The sequence below is a fragment of the Gouania willdenowi genome, chromosome 13 (assembly GCF_900634775.1).
Source record: "Gouania willdenowi chromosome 13, fGouWil2.1, whole genome shotgun sequence".
Lineage (NCBI taxonomy): Eukaryota > Metazoa > Chordata > Actinopteri > Blenniiformes > Gobiesocidae > Gouania > Gouania willdenowi.
In genome coordinates this window covers 8,506,963-8,526,849 of record NC_041056.1, presented here as the reverse complement: position 1 = coordinate 8,526,849, position 19,887 = coordinate 8,506,963, and the positions used below count along the sequence as shown (strand labels likewise).

Sequence of the window (19,887 nt, the reverse complement as noted above, 5' to 3'; positions counted from 1 at the left end):
GAGGCCAACAACGTCAACATTTAACATACTGCACACCAAAATTTTAAGTGCATCTCTTCAGTTCAGGTTGTTTTTTTTTTGTTGTTGTCAAGGGAAAATGTGCAATCCTTCACTGATGTGGAAACCTTTTACTGTTGTTGTTGTTGTTATTTTTTTAGGTTTCATTCAGAAAGTTTTCATTTTAAATCTGAAATTTATGAATGTCATCACAGAAAAAAAGGGAGGCAAAATGTTTGTTTGATAATGTTTCTTTTGCGTCTCTGTTTTCCGTGTGGATGTTGGATTAAAGTGTGCTTGAATGTGTAATATTTTTTTTCTTCCCAAAGACCATCATAGGAGTAATTATTGAAACAAATCTCTCAAGCTTCCCTACTGTTGTGTAGGTGCTACGTTGATATCACTGTACATTCTATCTGTGCAGCTTTCTAGCAAAAAAAAAAAAGTTAAATTATTTATATTGTACCTGAGAGGAAAAACATGCTAATATTATACTACAACTATAGAATAACCTATTTTGTTACTTGTTATTGAGTCAAGAATACAAATTTTATGTATTATAAAGTCTAATTGTAAGGTTAAGGAACAAAAAGGAAAATATATATAGTTTAAATATATATTTGTACAAAGTAAAATAGTAGATTGGATCAAACTCACAAGATTGTATTTTTCTGAGGTTTAATGAGTTGCATGCACAGTGAATAGTTACATATATGTGAAAGTAGCGGAGAATTGAAAACCTCTTGCCTTGTAAATACTACTGCCTTTGAATTGTATTGTGTTCTCACACTTGTATAACAAAGGAATAAATATTACATTTGATAATTATGACCATATGGTGTGTTTTTTTACTCCATTCTGGAAAAAGGTGCAAGTTTACACTCGGTACCCTGTTACGCTCTCACAGTCTAAATCAGCGCTAATGTAGTTTTTAAAGTAGGAACAATTTGTTTAAACTAAATAATGGGCATCATGCCAAATGGCGAATGTGGTTAAACTGGCAAAAATAAGCATGCAATATGGTGAAAAGAGAAAAAAAAGTTACAATAATGGGTCAGCAAATGCAACATTTGATGGAGAAGTGGCAGAAATTGGAGTAATGTAGCAAAAATGCATTGAAAGGAGCAAAAATATGGCAAGAAAAAGGGATGAAAATGGGTTAAAATATGGCAAGTTTGGTGTTGCTGTAGAAAAAGGGTAAAAAAAAAAGCAAAAATGGGCTCAAATTGTTCAAAAATTATTCTTAGCTTATTGAAGGCATCTGTCAAATGCCTGCCAATGTCTTGTGGACAATATTAGTAATAATTCAGTCAAAGTATACAATGTACCTCTTGATTAAAGAAATACAAGCATCAGACAATTTTTCATTTTCTGGTTTTAAAACCTGACATTAAATTAAGGAACATCTGTAAAACAATTTATTTAACTTAGCTGCTAAACAGACTCACCAATAGCTAACTAATGAAAGGCAATACGTAATTGTTTTCCCACTGACACTCAACAAGTAGATTAAGAAAACTATGTGTTTAATGTATTAATTCACATAAGTTTTCCAAAAAAACCCCAACAATATTAATAAATTATTATTATTGTAAACACCATGTTTTTCATTAATGATAATATAAATTCTAGGTCTGCCCATTATATGTATTGATTGTTAAATGGGTCATCCTACATGCTTGATTAACACATTATTTCCACAATATGTATCTGCTTATAATGGTCCAGAGGGCTGAATATAATCATACACAAAGATAAACAAATTAAAGATATTGCCTTACATTTTCTCAAAAACATTATAATTCATATTTTCACTGATTATAAAGATGATCAATGTAAGGACTCCTGTAACTGGGGGAAAAAAATTATTTCTACATAAGTGGAAAGACGTTCTCTTATTTTGAAGTCAACTCTTATTTTGAAGGAAAACTGACTACCGGTACATCCGTCAGTAGCACACAGCGCGGGAGATTTGTTCACGTCACGCTGAGCGAGCTAACCTAACAAACTGCAGGTAAACAACAGCTCATGTTTGATGAAGTTTATGGACAATTACGGGTTTGTTGAAGATATTTTATTACAATACGAAGACACAGAGTCAGAAAAGTTGCCATGGTAAGTTTAAATGCCATCACAGTAATAGATTGGTATTTCCGTTAATGTAAATGTACATTTAACAGCTGTAATTCAGGGGCTATCACCTTTCCTGAACACCCGACATAATGCTATAGTTAGCTGTAAATAGCAGCAGCCGGAAGTCCAACGTGGAATATACAGAGAAATGCGTCTCGTGTTTAGACAGGACTTTGACTGTTTTTCTAGACTTTTGTTAAGAGTTTAAGGTTTTGGCATTTCTAATAACTAAAGACTTTCTATTGTTTTCAATTGTTTGTTAGTTTACATGCATGTTTTGTGCTTGATTGACACGATTTCTATGTCGGTTTGTGTCTCATCAATTCTAAACTTCCGGGTGCGCCCCCCAAAATAAAACTGCAAAACTAAAATAGACAAAGGGACAACACGATTACATAAAATTACTCATAGCACACAAACGACTCTAAAAACACCCAAGACAAGTGCAAAAATCAACAAAAAATGCATTATAAGCTTATGAATCAGCAGTATTGATTACAAAATACAACACTAGTAGTTCATTGTTTACAGTTACGTTTTGCCCTTTAAAAAAAATATATATATATATATATCCTTTATATATCAATGTTTTTATTTCATGTATTGACAAAAGTTGGCCATCGCTGACATAACAGATTTAAAGTCTATTGATTTATTACAATTAGTTGTTACTTTATTTTGTATGATGTTTACATGACTTCATGTTGAATTTCTTTTTTTCTTTTTTTAGATGACATGACTTTACGTGTTCAGTTTTGATGTTGGGCAATGTTCCACTTTTATTATTACTTAATGGCATTTTGTGACAGGTTGTTTTTTTAATATCTTGGTATTTGATATAAGTTTTGTAATTCATTGTATTTTTGAGCAAAACATTCATTATTAGCGACATACCAAAGGGAAATCTCATCATTACAACAGCTAAATAACAAAGAAGTGGAAGGAAATGAAGTTACTAACTATTAGAGTGAATAGTAAAATGCACACACACACAGTGTAAGTTAGCAGTATATTTACAAAAAAAAACTGTTAGAATTTGCTTTGAACTTACTTTCTTAGCTTACAATAAAAATCATTGCTTTCTTAATTTTTTTTTATTAAATAAATGTCTCCTCAGGTTACCCATACAACAAACTTTAGATGTTACACAAACCTGCAATGGACTTAACCTCAAAAAACATGTATGACACGTTCAAGGACAAGATCTGGAAAGGTAATTTGCAGACTTAGTGTATTTATGTGCACTCAAATGAAACCTTCACTCTAATAATACATTACGTGGTGTATGTAAATGCTTTTTTGGGGGTCATTTTTAGAACTGGGACCACTGGACCCAAACTGGTTTGACATACTAAGTCGTCAAGCTTCTGCTGAGGAAGGAAATGCCTCAGATCAAGATGAATTGTGTGCAAATCAAGAAGGAAACTTCAAAGTTCCCTCGGATAAAACGGGGCTGAACAGCCAGCCGTTCTCTACCCCGAAAGTTTTCAGACACAGAAGAGTCGTGTCACCCCACACTCAGGATGATACGTTCACTGCTGAACAAGGTATTGTTTAAAAATATCATGACATACAAAAAAAAAAAACTGTTCTACTACATTCTTCTTTATCCACTTATCCTGTTGTTTATTGTACAAATTAAAAGTAGACACATTTTTACATTTCACAGACAATGTTGCAAATACCTGAGTATTATTTATCTTTTCTATTTTTACACATTTTTCTGAATTGTTGATGACAGTTCTCATATACGGTAAATAATGTGTTCTGACTTTAAATTTGAAATAATAAAATATTTTTTTGGTTTGCATTAGAAAAGGAAGCATTGCCTTGGACAGCAACACACAGTCCACATTTTTTGGGGGTGTCAAAACAAGGGTAAGATGTTTCACAATAAAAGTTGTACAATCATAATGTGTTCATCTGCAGTTTTTGTGTTTTAAATTTTATTTTGTATTTTTAGTGTATCGGAGGTGAAACATGAAGAGATTCAACCTCCGAGTGAGATTAGTTTTGGTGAGTGAATATGAACTTTTTATGCATTTTTTGTAGAAAAAAAAATGCATTTAATGTAATAATAATGTTTAATCTTTGTATTTAATTCTGCCATCTGTACAGAACTGCTTCATACACCAAACATATCTGAAGTAAGTGTATTTACTTTTACATCTTTATTGGTGTAGCATTAGGCAAAAAATAAAGTTCATCCTCTTTGTGTTTCAATAAAACAGGTCAGCCATGCCAAATGTATTTCTGAAAGTCTCGGTGCACAGATTAATCCTGACATTTCATGGACCAGCTCTTTGAACACACCTCCAGCTGTTCCTTCCACTTTGATTTTAAGTAAGGGTTGTACCACTGTTTTAAAAAGTATTTAAAAACGTTGTTATTTTTGTTGTTTTTCACTTTTTTTTAATGTACTTTCAGCTAAAAATAATGAAAGTCTGACCCCTGGAGGGATTACTGCTGGAGAAAATGTTGTTGTGAGTACTTTTTGGGTTTTCTGGACTGAAATTCTTTGAAAGTGACACAGTATTGATAGTAACGGTGGGCGATATATCGAATATACTCGATGTCTATATGTCTGTAATTGTCTATAGCTCCACCATCGAGTACGAATTGTCACATAAATGCTTTGCTATCAGCTGGCATTCTTTCACTCTCCTGGCACTCCTCACACCAAGGTGCGCACTCCCCGCCCATCCAGGAAACTCTCCTGCATACATGTGTATTTGTGTGTAAGGAGAGATGGGAAGAGAGAGCGAGTTGGCAAGTTACGTGACGTTAATGGAAAATAGACACGGACAACTTGGTTCTGGGCGAGAGACATCGAAATCGTGATAATCGTTGAATAATCTCACCCTAAATCGTAATCATGTGAGGTTTCTTAGATGGCACACCTGTATCATTGGGCGCTACTTGAATCACCATATTGGGGTCATTTTATGCACCAAGGGGTAGAATTAAACATTCCTACTGTGATTGAGAGGAGAAATAAAAATATCGACATATATATTGTGCATTATGATTTAGCCTAAAAATATTGATATAATGGTTTTAAGCCATATCTTGCAGGTCTAATTGATAGTCTATTGTAAAGGTTGGTAATACATTAGCATGACAAGTCTTTGATTGTATGCCTAATATGTATTTATAAAACAGATTTGTTGTTTCTGTTATTTCATTTTCAGATTGTGCAAAAGCTGTTTCCTTCTCTGTCAAATATCTCAAAGGCTGATGCATCATCATCTAAAAGCAAAGAAATCACAGCTGTTTTCCAAGGTACAGATGTTTTTTTTTTTTTTTTTACAACATGCAAATATCTACAAAGTGCCCTAGTCCTGCATCACAGCACCACATGCATTGCTATGTATTCAGATTTTCTTTTTTAAAATAACATATTTGATACAAACTTCTCTGCTGTGTGACCCCCAGATGCCCTCCACCCTGAGGATAGCTCTCATAACATCCCCCAGCCTTCGTCGAACCAAACTGAGGAACACTGGCAGCAAAAGCTTCCAGATGCTATCAAGGACGGGGAAATTCGCAACGCGATTACAAGCGTCCTCGATGGAGCTGAGAACGCGTTGTCTATTTTCTTTGCTAACAGTAGCTCAGCTCTCCGAAAAGTGAAACCAGTAAGAATCCAACGGAAGCAAATCGTCCCAACGAAAGAGCACAGTTACAGCTCTCAAAAACCAACAACAACAAGTGCAAACGCATCGTCAACTAAAGAAAAACGTTCTGAACAGAAAAGTCCCGGCGTTCCCGTCACGCCCCCTACCACCAGTAAAGCGGAACCAGGAATGAGCCAGTGGTCTCCTTTGAGTTTATCCCAAATTCCAGCTGGTACTGCAGATATTTCAACAAAGCGATCACAAAATTATTTGAATTCTGAACGTCTTGTCAGACCTCAAAAAATCGCAGCATTTGAACTCATCAAGAAAAAGAGGACATTTGTTTACAATATTGGAGGTTTGAAACCACCAGCTCAGAGCAAAGAAACTCCTCGTCAGATGATGGACTCATCACTACAGTGTCGAGACTCTGGTAACGTGTTTTTCGTGTGTGTAAATTAGTGCTGGGCAACATATTGTGATTTAAGATAGATCGAGTTTTCTATTTTTGCGATATAGAAAATGACTATTGCTTATATTGAAATATATCTATATTATTTTAACTTGTTTTTATTTATATACAATCACACTTTACAAAACACATCATACGAGTATTTAATATTCACAGAGTACAGTCAGTAACAGTGTCCTCCATATTTCGGAGATAAATATTTCATAGCTTATTTTGTATTAAAATAATAATTTTAGGAGTTGCTGCTTTTGTTACTTTTCAGAACAGCATGAAAAGCACAGTTCGATGGTTTACTGAGTTCGTCCTAACCCAGACCTTCCCCTAAACAAGCCACAGTACAGAACTCACTCGCATGTGCTGTCCCTTTATCGGAGAAAAGGCCAAAAGTGGCACATATTGTGCAAATGTCTGTTAATAAATGTCCCTGTGTGGTATTTTTATCAGCAAATTTAATCCAGAATTGTCTTTTTGGTAAGACTTTATTGAGTTAGAAATATTGGAATTAATATCGTATATTGCCATTTTGAGAAAAAAAAATACAGAGATATGAATTTTGGTCCATATCGCCAAGTCCTAGTGTATATTATTTGAAAAGTTTTTTGCCTTTTTTTTTTTTTTTCAGAACAAGAGGGAAGCGATACACTGGTGGCAAATATTCCTAATGAAAAAGAATGCAACAGCAATCAGAACAATGTATTGCAAATACAAGGACATTCCAACCAAGAAAAACCTCAACCAAGGGTCCAGGATTGTGACAGTTCAGACATGTCACAGCTTTGCAGAGAATTTGCAAATGACTTCAGTCAGATAATACCCTTCTCTAGTAAAGAGATTGACGGCTTGAAAAAAAACCAAAGTCAGTTTTCACCATCTGTTTGTCTGTCAGCTGTGAAGCAAGCAAAGCAGAAAGCAAGGCTATCAATGCTTCAGCATGATGTGGATATGGCTGGTATCAGATATCCTACTGATGATGGCTCTAAAGGTGACAGTGGATTCTTGTCTGCTGCTGTAGATACAGCTACCATGACTACATCCGATGTTCATGGCCCAAGCAATACCTGTGGAAGTCCACCATGTTTGAAACCCATTATCCACAGCACTCCACCTTTTCAATCTACAACTAAAGAGATTTTGCAAAATGATTACAATGTTTTAATTGAAGAAACGCCCCAGCACAGTGAACTGGACTCTGAAAGATCTTGTGATATCCGTACACAAAGTACATCTCCACAACAAAGAGCCATTAGTAACCCTCCGAGTCTGCCATTAAAAGCAGACGTTTCACATTCATATCCTCATACCTCAGGATTCAAAACGGCTTCAAATAAGGGAATAACCATTTCTTTATCAAATCTGGCAAAAGCCAAGATTCTTCTTGAAGAGACTGAAAATCAAACATCTGTTGGACAGCCCGCTAAATGTGGCAAAGCTATACAACATAAACCACTTGGAACTAATGCACCTGTAAAAGACAAGACATGCAAATCAAATGTAAAGCTTTCTCCAAAAGAATCTAGGAATGACAGTTGCCCACTAACAGCTTCTCAAAAAGCCGATGTGACAGAACTCTGCACTTTATTAGAAGAAGCTAATAGCCAGTTTGAGTTCACACAGTTTAAAACCACTGTTATAAAGCAGCAAGCAGGCAACACCTCATCACAAACACTTGACAAAGAACTTGACTCTGACTTACTTACGGGAATTGATTTCGATGACAGCTTCAGTTCGAATGCTCAAAAAGACATGACCATGACCATAATGCCCAAGAAAAAGAATCCAGTCATGGATATTACAAGCTGTGAAATATCAGATGCGAAAAGGAAACCACCCGAAGAACCAAAAAAGGAAATATCCTCTATTGGAGTGGATATTGTTTCCCAAGACATGTGCTCTCCTTCATCAACTAAAACAAGATATCCTCAAAGAAACGAGCAAGCTGAATTAAGTGAGTCTGACAATGATTATGCAATGCTTAAAGGAGGATTCAAGACTGCTGGAGAAAATGTTTTGAGAGTTTCAAAAAAGTGTCTTTTCAAAGCAAGGAATTTATTCGCAGATTTAGAGGAAAGACCAACATATAGGAAAATAGAAAAAGAAAGTAAAGTAAAGCATAACCTCGATTTTAACAAAGGCAGCGAGAGTCCGAAGGTAAATCCTAAAGGCCACGTGGAGCAAGTTGGGACATCTTTCTCAGACGAACAAGTGTTAAATCTGGAAAGTGAAGCTGCACTGATATTTGGAAGCACATCTTTAAATGGTTTTCAACTGGCAAGTGGAAAAGCCATTTCTGTATCAGCAAAACATTTGGAACAAGCTAATGATCTTTTTAAAGAGTTTGGCGTATTTGAAAATGGTTGTAGCGCTTTTGGAAGAGAGGGAAACTGCAACAAAAGTCCGGCTAAAAGCAGCAACGGGAAGAAACTTTCAAAATTGAAAAATGTTGTGTTGTCTATGAAGAGTATTGCTGAAAAAAAGGCTGAAGGAGTGATTGCTATTAATGACAAGCCCTCATTATCCAATGCTATTTCTATCCATGGAAACTTGCTAACCAACTCTACGTCTCCCCCATTCTACCCAACAACCAAGGATAGTGAATCATCTGCCATTGAACAATTGAACAACAAGGATGGAATTTGCCTTACTAATGTTGAGGATGCAACTATGTCAAATAATGGATTTGTTGCAGCAAGCGGCAAATCTGTGACACTTTCCTCTGAGGCCCTTCAGAAAGCCAGAGCCCTCTTCAACGATATCAGTTTAGATTCCACAACTTCTTCACACACAAAGAGAAGAGATGAGAAACAGGAAAATATTCCAAAAGTGAATTGTGGCTACATGACTGTTGCAGGTAAGAAAGTTCCTGTGTCTAAGAAAAACTTGCGAAAATCAAAGCCTTTTTTCAAAGCGTTTGACAAGGCTGGTTCACCTGAAGCAATGGCTGAGATGGAGGCTTTCATCAAAAATCGAAACGTGCCTTCAGAGCTTTGTAGTAGTACAGTATATAATGAAGAGACTGAAAAAAGATGCACTGAGAATACCGGCAAGCTAAAAATGGAAAACTTGAACACTTTGCCACGACAGAATATTGGATTTCAGACAGCCAGCGGAAAAGGAGTCACAATTTCATCTGAAGCTCTCAAGAAAGCCAAAAGCCTATTGAGTGAATGTGAAAAATGTAATGATGCAAATACAATTTCCTCTGAAGAGTTTAAGAAGAGACAAACCCCTTTGAAGGAATGTGAAGAAAGGGTTCTGAAGTCAGGTCAACCATCCAGCAGCAGCAGTGGGTTACCTGCGGCCGATAACAGCCAAGTGACACCGTCATTAGAGCCCATCCTGAAGCACAAAGATCTCTTCAGAGACGTGAATTTGAAAACAGATTTTTCTACTGACACATTAAAATATGATGAGAATCAAGCATATCCTGGACATCTCAGAAGAGTCGACTTTGGTTTCACAACTGCTAAAGGAGCAAAGATCTCGGTTTCTCACAAAGGCCTGCTAAAAGCAAGACACCTAATGAAAGATTTTGAAGAGTCCGTTTCAACACATTTCTATGAAAAGGATGAATTTAAAGAAGACCATGAGACGCCAGCAAAGGACGGAACCAATACACAATTGCTTAGTAGAGTTTGTTATGAGAAAAAAGGCCATAAACCAGATCTAAATGTGGCAGAAAGAATTTTTGAAAAGGGTTGCAATGATGACATGCTCTCAATGGTGAAAGGAAAACCCACCCACATGTCATTACATAATTGTGGCTTCAAGACAGCTGCTGGAAAAGGAGTAAACATTTCATTCAATGCTCTTGAGAAAGCCAAAACTCTTTTAGGTGAACACGAGTGGCAAAAGGATAAGATTGGTGTGAATCCACCACAAAATATCACGGTAGTTTCACAATCATGTCCACCATGCAGTTCCAATGGATTCTTAGCAGCAAGTGATAAACAATTGGCAGTGTCGTCAAAGGCCTTGCATAAGGCCAAAGCTCTCTTTAGCGACATACATTTTAGTACGGACACGTCAAATGCTTCAGACAAAAGAACAAGTGATGTCAAACATGAAGCTCAACAGAAAGAGATAGAAAGAGGAAATAATCGTTTTGGCTTTACAACTGCAGGTGGTGCAAAAGTCCATGTTTCTGAAGAAAGTCTTTCAAAAGCAAGTCAGCTTTTTAAGGATTGTGCTGGACCAGCAATAGATCGTTCTATAGAGAAAAATGGAAATAGTTGTAACCTCCCAAATACAAATGAAAAAGACATGCCGATGAATGACAGTGTTTCTTTATTTGTCACTTTGCAAGAGGCCAGCAATGCAAGCGAAGATACAGAAAGCTTCTGTGCAAATAAGATAAATAAAAGCAATAAAAAACAAATTCAAGAGGAAAAATCCTCCCAGGCGGGGTTGGCACATGATTTCCCTAAAGAGAAAACTCTGTTGGACTGTAATGGAGATCAAGTCGCCTGCCATCAGAAACTCGAAGTTCTACAATTGGATGAGTCCTCCACACTTAGTGAAGTTCAATCTTTTAACCTAACGGGCTGCTCTGAAACGCAGCAAATGCTGTTTGTTCAAGAAGCCTTGGACTGCACTAAAGCCCTACTTCAAGATGAAGGTTTACCTGACCACAGCCTCTCACTGACATTAGAAAGTGAGCCACAGCATGATAGCCTGAAGTCCATAGATCGTGCCTCTAAAGAATATCAAAGAAAAGGCAAAAGAAGAATTGATGACAAAAACATTCCTGGTAAGTTTGTTTTCATTCACATTTTTTGATGAAATACACACCTGATGGCTTCTTTTGTAATGGATTAAACTCATAGTTCAATAAATTGTCATACTTGCACCTTGAGTAAAGTCTTATCATCTTAATTTTTTTTTCATGAAAATTAAGAGAGAAGGAAAAAGTGTATATTCACAAAAGGAAATAAAGGAATAAAGACAAAATGATAAGAAAATAACCAGTAAAAAAAAACAAAAAAAAACTTTCTCAACAAGCTAGCTTAGCAGTAGCACCCAAACAAGCTAAGGGGGCCAGGCCAGCACACTGATGATTTTATATTCTGTCAACATTTCATAATTTTCTTTTAATTTTTCTCTGTTTTGAAATGATGTAGGTCATCCACCTCTGAAGAGACGACTGCTGGATGAATTTGATCAGACCATTGGTGGCACAAACACAATGTTTCATCCTGTGAAAAGTTTCCCAAATGGTAGATCACTCATGCTTTGATAAGTCATATGCAGTCTTTTTTATATAAAATACATTTTGTACTTCTTTTGTAGCTCTAATAAAGGATCGAGGAAGTTTCATTTACAGTGATTCTCTTCAGCCAAACATCACAGGGCCACACAGGTATGCTGCTTTCATTCCACCTGTCATGCTTTTAAGTTGGTTACAAAAAACAACAAAGGAAATGTTCTGTTCTACAGGGATGCAAAGCGATATTTCGAAGCCAAATCCCAAAACACAACTTCAGCTCAGTATTTGACGAAAGTAGATGGCAAATCAATGGGTTCAAGGACTCCAGGTTTTGCCCCACCTTTCATTGGAAATTTGAAACCGAAAACGTCCGAGAGTGCAATGACCAAGAACAGCACAAAAAGTCCAGCATTTGTTCCCCCATTCAAAAAACGAAGCACAATGGTCCAAGAGATCCCTCTTCAACCTCAAGCGGAGGAGGATAAATGCAGTAAACTCAATTTAAAACCCCCTACCAGCACCTTTAAACCACCCATGGAAAAAACTGATGATGTAAGTCATCTGAGTGATAATACAATGGATACTGTGAACAAAAAACAAGGACTTACTGTAGGATGTGGAACAGCCAGTTCTGGTACGAAGGCACAAAGTACAGATGACTCATTGTTCAGATGCCAAGGTACTGTCAATTTCTCTACTGTAATACTGTAATGTAACAGGTTTTTTTATGAGCAAAAGGAACTAAAACTATTTCTCATTGTCTACCGACAGACTTGCAAAAATTCATAGAACTGGCACGAGATATGCAAGATATGAGAATCCAGAAGAAGAAGCGCCAGACTATTAGACCTCTACCTGGATCCTTGTTTTTGACAAAAACCTCAGGGGTAGAGAGGGTTCCTTTGAAAGTTGCTGTGAATAGAATTCCTCCGGGCAAATACACTTCAAAACAGGTAAGAAGGTAACTCTCAATCTCCATCATTAACATTACTTTTAGTTACCGGTATTTGGTTTGTTGAGTTAAACACCTGGATGCTGTTTGTTTTTTAGCTCTACAGTCATGGAGTCCATAACCATGTCTCTGAGGTCTCCAGTGAGACTGCAGAATCATTTCGCTTCAGTTTGCTGCAGTATTTTAAAAAGGATGTTTTTGCAGACAATGGGGGGGTTCAGCTTGGGGACGGGGGATGGCTGATCCCCAGCAATGATGGCACTGCAGGGAAAGAAGAGTTCTACAGGTTAATTTTTCTATGAATAATAATCAGTATCCATCAGTCTTTGGGGAGTTGCATTAAGTATATCATATGCCTGATGCGAGAATGTATATCCCTGTTCTTTCCAGAGCTTTATGTGACACACCAGGTGTGGATCCCAAACTCATCTCTGAAGCCTGGGTGTACAACCACTACAGATGGATTGTATGGAAGCAGGCATCCATGGAGAGATGCTTCCCTGAAGTGATGGGAAGCCTCTGTCTCACTCCAGAGCAGGTTTTACTGCAGCTCAAATACAGGTATAATATGTTTTGAATCTTAATCAGGGTTATATATTTAAATTGATAAGGCACAAATATGTATTTTAAATATTGCTGTGCAATTTATTAAACAAAATATTTATAATGTTCCTCATTTTCTTCTGTTTTTATTATTTGTCATTGGTACTCTAGATTTTAGTTTACCCTTGTATCTTTATACATGATTCTATAGGGGATTTATATGTTGTCATTATACGGTAGATATGTGTACATGTAGTTGAATGTGTCTTAAAGACTTAACTACATTATTGTCTATTTCTAATATTTTATTAATTTGTTATATTTTCGGGTTTACCCTTTTGGTTGTTGTTGTTGTTTTGTTTTACTTAGTCTTACACTATGTTGCTTCTTTTTACCTGAAGTTTGCAAATTCAAAAATGGTTAATGGAGTAGGAAAACTCTACAATCTTTTTAATGTACTGTGTTGGCTGACATTAATAAAAACTAAGTTGAAAAAACAAAAACAAATGTTGGTGAAGCTGTATCTTTGGCCATTAGAAAGGCCTACACATTTTATGTTTAATTGTTACACTTGGCTCAACTACTTAGTAAATGTTTTGGTTTAATCATGAGATGCAACTGAAACATTATTTAACATTCAAATATTATTTAAATATTCTAGATACGATGTGGAGGTGGACCACAGTCGCAGGCCGGCGTTGAGAAAGATCACAGAAAAGGACGACACAGCAGCAAAAACCCTGGTTCTGTGTGTTTGTGGAATCGTGACGGACGGTCTGTCCACAAACGAGAAGATTCACAATGATGCCAAGACTCCACAAGGTGCTGACCCCCAGTCCCAGAGTCCTGCTGCTGTCATTTGGCTGACAGACGGCTGGTACGCCATCAAAGCCCAGCTGGATAAACCTCTGACAGCCATGGTCCACAGAGGACGCCTGGCTGTCGGTGGTAAATTAATGGTCCACGGGGCTCAGTTGGTGGGATCACAGGATGCTTGTCCTCCTCTGGAGGCGCCTGAATCACTCATGTTAAAGGTACCTGGGGATTAACTAACTATTAGGAAGTGTTCAGCCTTATCATGACAAAGATTTAATTTCCTTTTCTTCCGTGCGTTTGTTTAGATTTGTGCTAACAGCTGCAGGCCTGTACGCTGGGATGTTAAACTGGGATTCTACAAAGATCCACGACCGTTCTTACTTCCTGTTTCCTGTTTGTATAGTGACGGAGGGCCTGTGGGCTGTGTTGACATTATTATACTGAGAAGCTATCCAATACAGGTGTGTGTGTGTGTGGCCTTTGGATTCACAGTTAGATAATATCACAAAATTGAGATGATTAAGAAACTAAAAACACTATTTTTACAATACACATTCAATATATATTCTACACAAAATTTCATATATACAGTTTAATAATGCACATCAAACATGTATACAGGTACATATACGTATACAGTACACATATACATGCATGTACATAATATTCATATTTTACTATTGAATATACACTACTACACAAATTTCATCAATTAAATTAAAAAAATGTCAGTGTCAATATTTTAATTAATAATATACTCCATCACAATACATACCTTTTATTATGTTTATTGAGTATTTATTCATGTATTTTCTACCATTAAACATTATTGCTGTCCTAGGTAATATTGTTGCTCTTCTTCCTTGTACTCATATAATGTCTTTTTAATTATACTTATATATATTGTACACTTAATTTAATTTGTTTTATTTTTATTTAGTGGATGGAGAGGACCCCAGACGGTGTTGTGTTTCGCTCTATTCGAGCAGAAGAAAAGGAGGCGAGGCAGTACAACACTCGCAAACACATCGCTATGGAAGCTTTGTTTGCAAAACTTCAAGCAGAATTTGAACAAGAGGAAAAAGGTAGAAGTTCTATTTATTTCATTATAAGGATGAACTTAAATGGTGGAAAATAACAGGTTTTCTGGTTTAGCTAAAGGGAAATCTACAAGAAGGAGGCAAACATTAAATCGTCAGGATATCGCAAGTCTGCAGGATGGAGAAGAGCTGTATGAGGCAGTGGGAGATGATCCAGCTCACCTTCAGGTGTTTTTAATGCTTTGAAAAGGATCCTCCACTGTTTTTACAAATGTGGCCTAAAACCTTTGAAATGTACTTGTTATAAGATACAGTATATGCCTAACAAAACGTTTTAGGGCTTCCAGATGACTATTGTTGTAATTTGCACAATATAAATATATAAGTTGAATTGAATTGTGTGTTTCCTCATCTTGAAATGACATGATTGATGATATCACAGGCCCATTTGCCTGTAAACATCCCATTGTTCCCTATTGGAGTGAAACATTCAACCTGCTTTTTAGATAATTTAGCAGCTTTTTTTGTCAAAATGCCAATTTATGCTGCTTTTGGTTGCTCTAAATAATCAGGAAAATTAAAGATGCTGATGTAAACCTCTTTTATTTCTAAGGCACATTTAAGTGAGCAACAGCTGGAGATTCTACAAAGCTTCAGACGGTCTCTGATGGATAAGAAACAGGCTGAACTTCAGGATCGATATCGGCGTGCACTGGAAGTCGAGGGCAACGAAGGCAATGAATTGAGTTTTCCCAAGCGAGACGTAACCACGGTTTGGAGGCTCTGCTTCACTGACGCTGTGTTACAATCCAGCAGAGGTTTGTTGCTTTTTTGCTGACTTCACTCCACCTCCCATGTGCTTTATGCTTGTTTTTGGGGAATTTTTTTAATCTCTATTTCAGTTTACCAGTTAAATCTCTGGCGGCCGCCCTCAGACGTTCAGTCTCTTCTGAAGGAAGGCAGTCGTTACAAAGTCTATAACCTGAGCACTACAGAGGGAAAGAAACGCAGCTGTGTGGAGAGTCTTCAGTTCACAGGAACAAAGAAAACACGGTTTGAGGAAATGCAGGTACGTTAGACAAGCTGTTTATTGAGGATGCACAATATTAGGTTTTTGGTCGATAAACGATACAAATATCCCCACCCCACCCCCACACACGTAATTGCAGAGATTTTTTGTCGTGGAATTACCATAGAGAATTATTCTGTAGACTAATTTTCATGCATGACAAATACAGACATAACACAAAGTTGAAAATGATGCAACATCTTTATTCAGTCATTGCTCAAAATAAGAAAAATACTTCAAATTATGTTATGTAAAACATGTCATGATTATTCATGACAGTTGTTTTTAAACCAAACAATTAAGCAGCCTATTCTAATTAAAACAGTCACTACCTACTTACAGTAACTACCTGAATATTTAATCAAAATGGCAGTAAATCGTATCTAATATGATGTTTACAGCGTTTCACTGGTTTTTGGTCACTTTAATCACCACATCTGGGGTCAATAATTAGTGTGCTTCTGGTGCGTTCTGTGAGGAGTTTGCATGTCCTCCCTGTGTTTTAAAAGAAGTTTTTTTTTTCCACCATCACACACGTGGCTGAAGTTGAGACCAACCCTCCACTCAAACCAGTCGTTTTGTTGCAAAATATGCTTCTAACAGACATGAAAGCAGCTTTTTTACAATATCCAAGAATTCTGTGTAAAAGCTTTATGAGGACACAATCAAACCGTTTCAAAATTGATTTATTTGAATTAATTAATAATTCTGCTTTGAAATTGTTGATTGTCTCTTAAACTCTGTTGATTTACAAGCACTCGTGCAGTCTGCTCCACACACAGAAGATGGCGGCGCTTAGTCACGCCTCTCTACAGGCAATGAGACAACTAGGAATATGATGTCTATTATTTTATCAGTTGATTATATTGGAGGAATGGCTGATGTCTGATACTTAAATTTAAAGCCAATATGAGCCGATAATGTGCCGATAATATCGTGCATCGCTACTTTTATTTTTATGATGGATGCATTTCATATGGTTGGACTGTGTCTACATGCAGGCATCTCAGGAGTGGATATCAACACGCTTCCAGCACAGAGTCTCAACAAGTTTAGTGACCTTTCAAAACTCTGATTTCCAACCACTTTGTGGAGAAGTTGATCTCACAGGGTTTGTCGTCAGTATCGTCGATGGTCTTGGTACGCTGCAGGTCTTTTTTTATTTGCAATCAACTTTTGTTTCCATCTGAAATACACTCGTTTACTGACCATTTGTCTCCCTGACTGCAGGTAGCTCATCTGCGTTCTTTTTGTGCGATGGGGAGTTGAAGTTTTTGAAGGTGCGCTGTTTTAGCAGCTTGGTGCAGTCAGGCCTGGAGGATGTGGTGAAACCAGGCGTCCTGTTGGCTTTGAGTAACCTTCAGCTTAAAGGACAGTCGCTGTATCCGACGCCTGTCGTGTACGCCGGAGATCTGACCGTGTTCTCCACCAACCCCAAAGAAGTACATCTACAGGAGTCCCTCAGAGAGCTCAGGACTCTGGTCCAGGTACAAACCCGCCAAGGAAGGAGTGTTTAGTAGTTTGTTCACATTCAAGCTTTTATTGACCTGAGTTCAATTGATAAACTTATATTTCTTCCATTTTCAGCTTCCAATATCTCAGAAACTACATCACATAGGAAACTGAAATTTGGTGTAGTAACACAGCCCCACCTACTCTCCCAGAATATACAAAAATATTTGCAATACATCTTATCTGGTGGACATGCCAGACCCTCAAAGTAGGAAAAAAGTGTTTGGGCCTTCACTAAACAACCTTATATATGCCTAAACTCCCTGTAATTTGATCAGATTTGAGCTATGAACATAGACTGTTCACATCACTAATGATTAGTCACATATATGCATTAGTTTTTTACTATTTTCATTGGTCTTTAACTGCACGTGAGAATGTAAGGCAAAATTATTAAATGTATAGTACAAAGATGACTCTTAGGATATAAAACCATTTTTCTTTATAAGACTTCTTCGTTTTTATTTTGGACCCCAACTGTGGGTTATTTCACCACTTGTGAATATCAAAATTCCTTTACATGAGGTCATTGTAGCTTACCTCTGTTTCTTATAATCGTTTGTTGTTTATCATTATCGACAGTGTGTCTATTAAATAATCACGGAATAATTGGTGAAAAAAATCTAAATTTTAGAGACCAAAATGTGAGAGACTGTTGTGAAATAACATGGAATGAGCCATTTAGTGTTCTGTTGACATAGAGGTGTGCGTTGCCATGAATATGATTCACGATTTGCATGTCACAATTTGATATACCCCGATACTAAACAATACGATGTACATCGCAATATCAGTAATTACAAATTTCACCTTTACAAGTACAAAATGGTATAAAATACAATTTATTTATTTATTTTTTTTAAACTTGCGAGAACAAGTCAATGGTAACTAGAACAATTGCAAATATCAAAAACAAGTGGTACTGTATGTTTATCAAACTGTCAAGTTACATTTTTCAAAAAACTTTAACTTTTACTACAGATTCTGATTCTGTTATGTTTTTAAATAATAAAAAAAGTAATCACATCTATTAAAGTGTCCAGTATGTTTTATGAATAATAAGTAAAATCAACTTCCAAGCTAAAATGCATTGAGGAGTGATGTAGTTTAACAAGGTCTGATGTGGTTCACTGACACACAGTGTTTATGCGCTATGCATATGTTAGCGATATTACATGTTTTTTATGTTTAAAAGCATGATTTACCAAAAAAAATCAATTTTGACATTGTTTGGATAAAAGCGCGGTGAAATATCGCAATATAATGCCAAATCGATTTTTTTCTTGCAGCTTTAATTGACATATTTTTTTTCACCTCATGCTTTCAGAGTCAAGAAAACTTTTTTCTAACAGCTAAGGAGACTCTTTCCCAGTTAATGAACACAGATGGGCGGAGCCTCATCTCCTCTCCTGCTCTGCAGCCCCAAACTCCTGCTTCTACGACAGACAGAGGTTTAGACACAAAGATAAGAGTAAGTTATTATTTTCTGGGCTTTTATTATTATATATGTCTTATTTGGTGACATGTCTGTATGTGTCTGAAATAACGTTTTGATGGGTATTCACCAATGTACTGTAAATTGTTCTTTAAAGCACAAACGTTGTATTTCTGACGTTTTTTGTTCTTTAAATCCAGGTGTCGTGTCAAAAGCCCAGCAGAAGCCTTGGCTCCTTCACTCCTATCAACAGAAATCCCCCCGCATTTACATCTTCAACAGAAAAAGACCCAAAAAGTCTGAAAAGAAAGAGAGCGCTTGACTTTCTGTCTCGAATCCCGTCGCCTCCGCCTCTATTAAATCTGGGCTCTGTGGTTTCTCCGTGCGTGAAAAAGACTTTTAACCCTCCTCGGAGATCTGGGACACCAAGCACTTTAACTCATGTTCGCACTTCAGCCCCCAAACCTGCTGAGGTACAACAGAGTGAACTGGTGAATGATGAAGAACTGGCTATGATTGATACTCAGGCTCTGCACATTGATTAGATACAAGCTAAAACTTATTCAAGTGTTTAACGTGAGTGAATGTACAATGTGTGAAGTGTTTGGTTTTGTTTGTTGTCGTCGTAACATTTCTGAACAAAATTAAATTTGTCATCACTTTACATTACTTTTTGCCTTTTTAGTCATTTTTTTTTATTATTTAGATCAATGAAATAAATGTTCTACATGTGGATTCCATCAGTTTTAGTTTTCTGTAAATATGATGAGAAAAAAATCAGATGATTGTTCATCTGAAGTCAAAAATGTGCTTTTTGCATTTTCTCCCTGATAGTGATGGGGTGCATACACTGTTTTCTCACACATTCCAAACTGTGTATTGAATCTATATATTTGCACATTTAAAACAATAATAGAAGAATAAAAAAGCTCATATTAAAACACAACAAATCACAGAATGTGTACATTTGTGGCTCTGCATGTCCACTAACTCATTACAAGGTCTCTCGTTGATTTAAAATTTTAATTCTTATTTTACAAGGCAAGGCAAATTTATTTGTATAGCGCATTTCATACTCAAGGCAACTCATTGTGCTTT

The 19,887-nt window shown here is 36.6% G+C and overlaps 1 protein-coding gene across 3 annotated transcripts; it reads left to right on the top strand.

Annotated features, from left to right (window-relative positions):
• Positions 1-1,976: 1,976 nt before the first annotated feature.
• brca2 (BRCA2 DNA repair associated) lies at positions 1,977-19,694 on the top strand. 3 transcript variants are annotated; one of them, XM_028465646.1, is made up of 27 exons: positions 1,977-2,112; positions 3,248-3,343; positions 3,447-3,677; positions 3,945-4,008; positions 4,094-4,146; positions 4,249-4,277; positions 4,362-4,473; positions 4,558-4,613; positions 5,322-5,412; positions 5,566-6,180; positions 6,842-10,966; positions 11,337-11,432; positions 11,506-11,575; positions 11,653-12,101; positions 12,194-12,375; positions 12,473-12,660; positions 12,765-12,935; positions 13,579-13,951; positions 14,039-14,194; positions 14,674-14,818; positions 14,889-15,001; positions 15,387-15,591; positions 15,676-15,842; positions 16,844-16,982; positions 17,073-17,329; positions 18,682-18,825; positions 18,990-19,694. In XM_028465646.1, exons 2-27 carry the CDS (start codon positions 3,271-3,273, stop codon positions 19,332-19,334), a joined length of 8,649 nt encoding a protein of 2,882 aa, XP_028321447.1. In that variant the 5' UTR covers positions 1,977-2,112; positions 3,248-3,270; the 3' UTR covers positions 19,335-19,694. The 3 variants fall into 3 exon arrangements, with proteins under 3 accessions (XP_028321447.1, XP_028321450.1, XP_028321449.1); XM_028465648.1 differs by having other exon boundaries at positions 1,991-2,011; XM_028465649.1 differs by lacking the exons at positions 16,844-16,982; positions 17,073-17,329; positions 18,682-18,825; positions 18,990-19,694 and having other exon boundaries at positions 15,676-16,375.
• Positions 19,695-19,887: the final 193 nt, after the last annotated feature.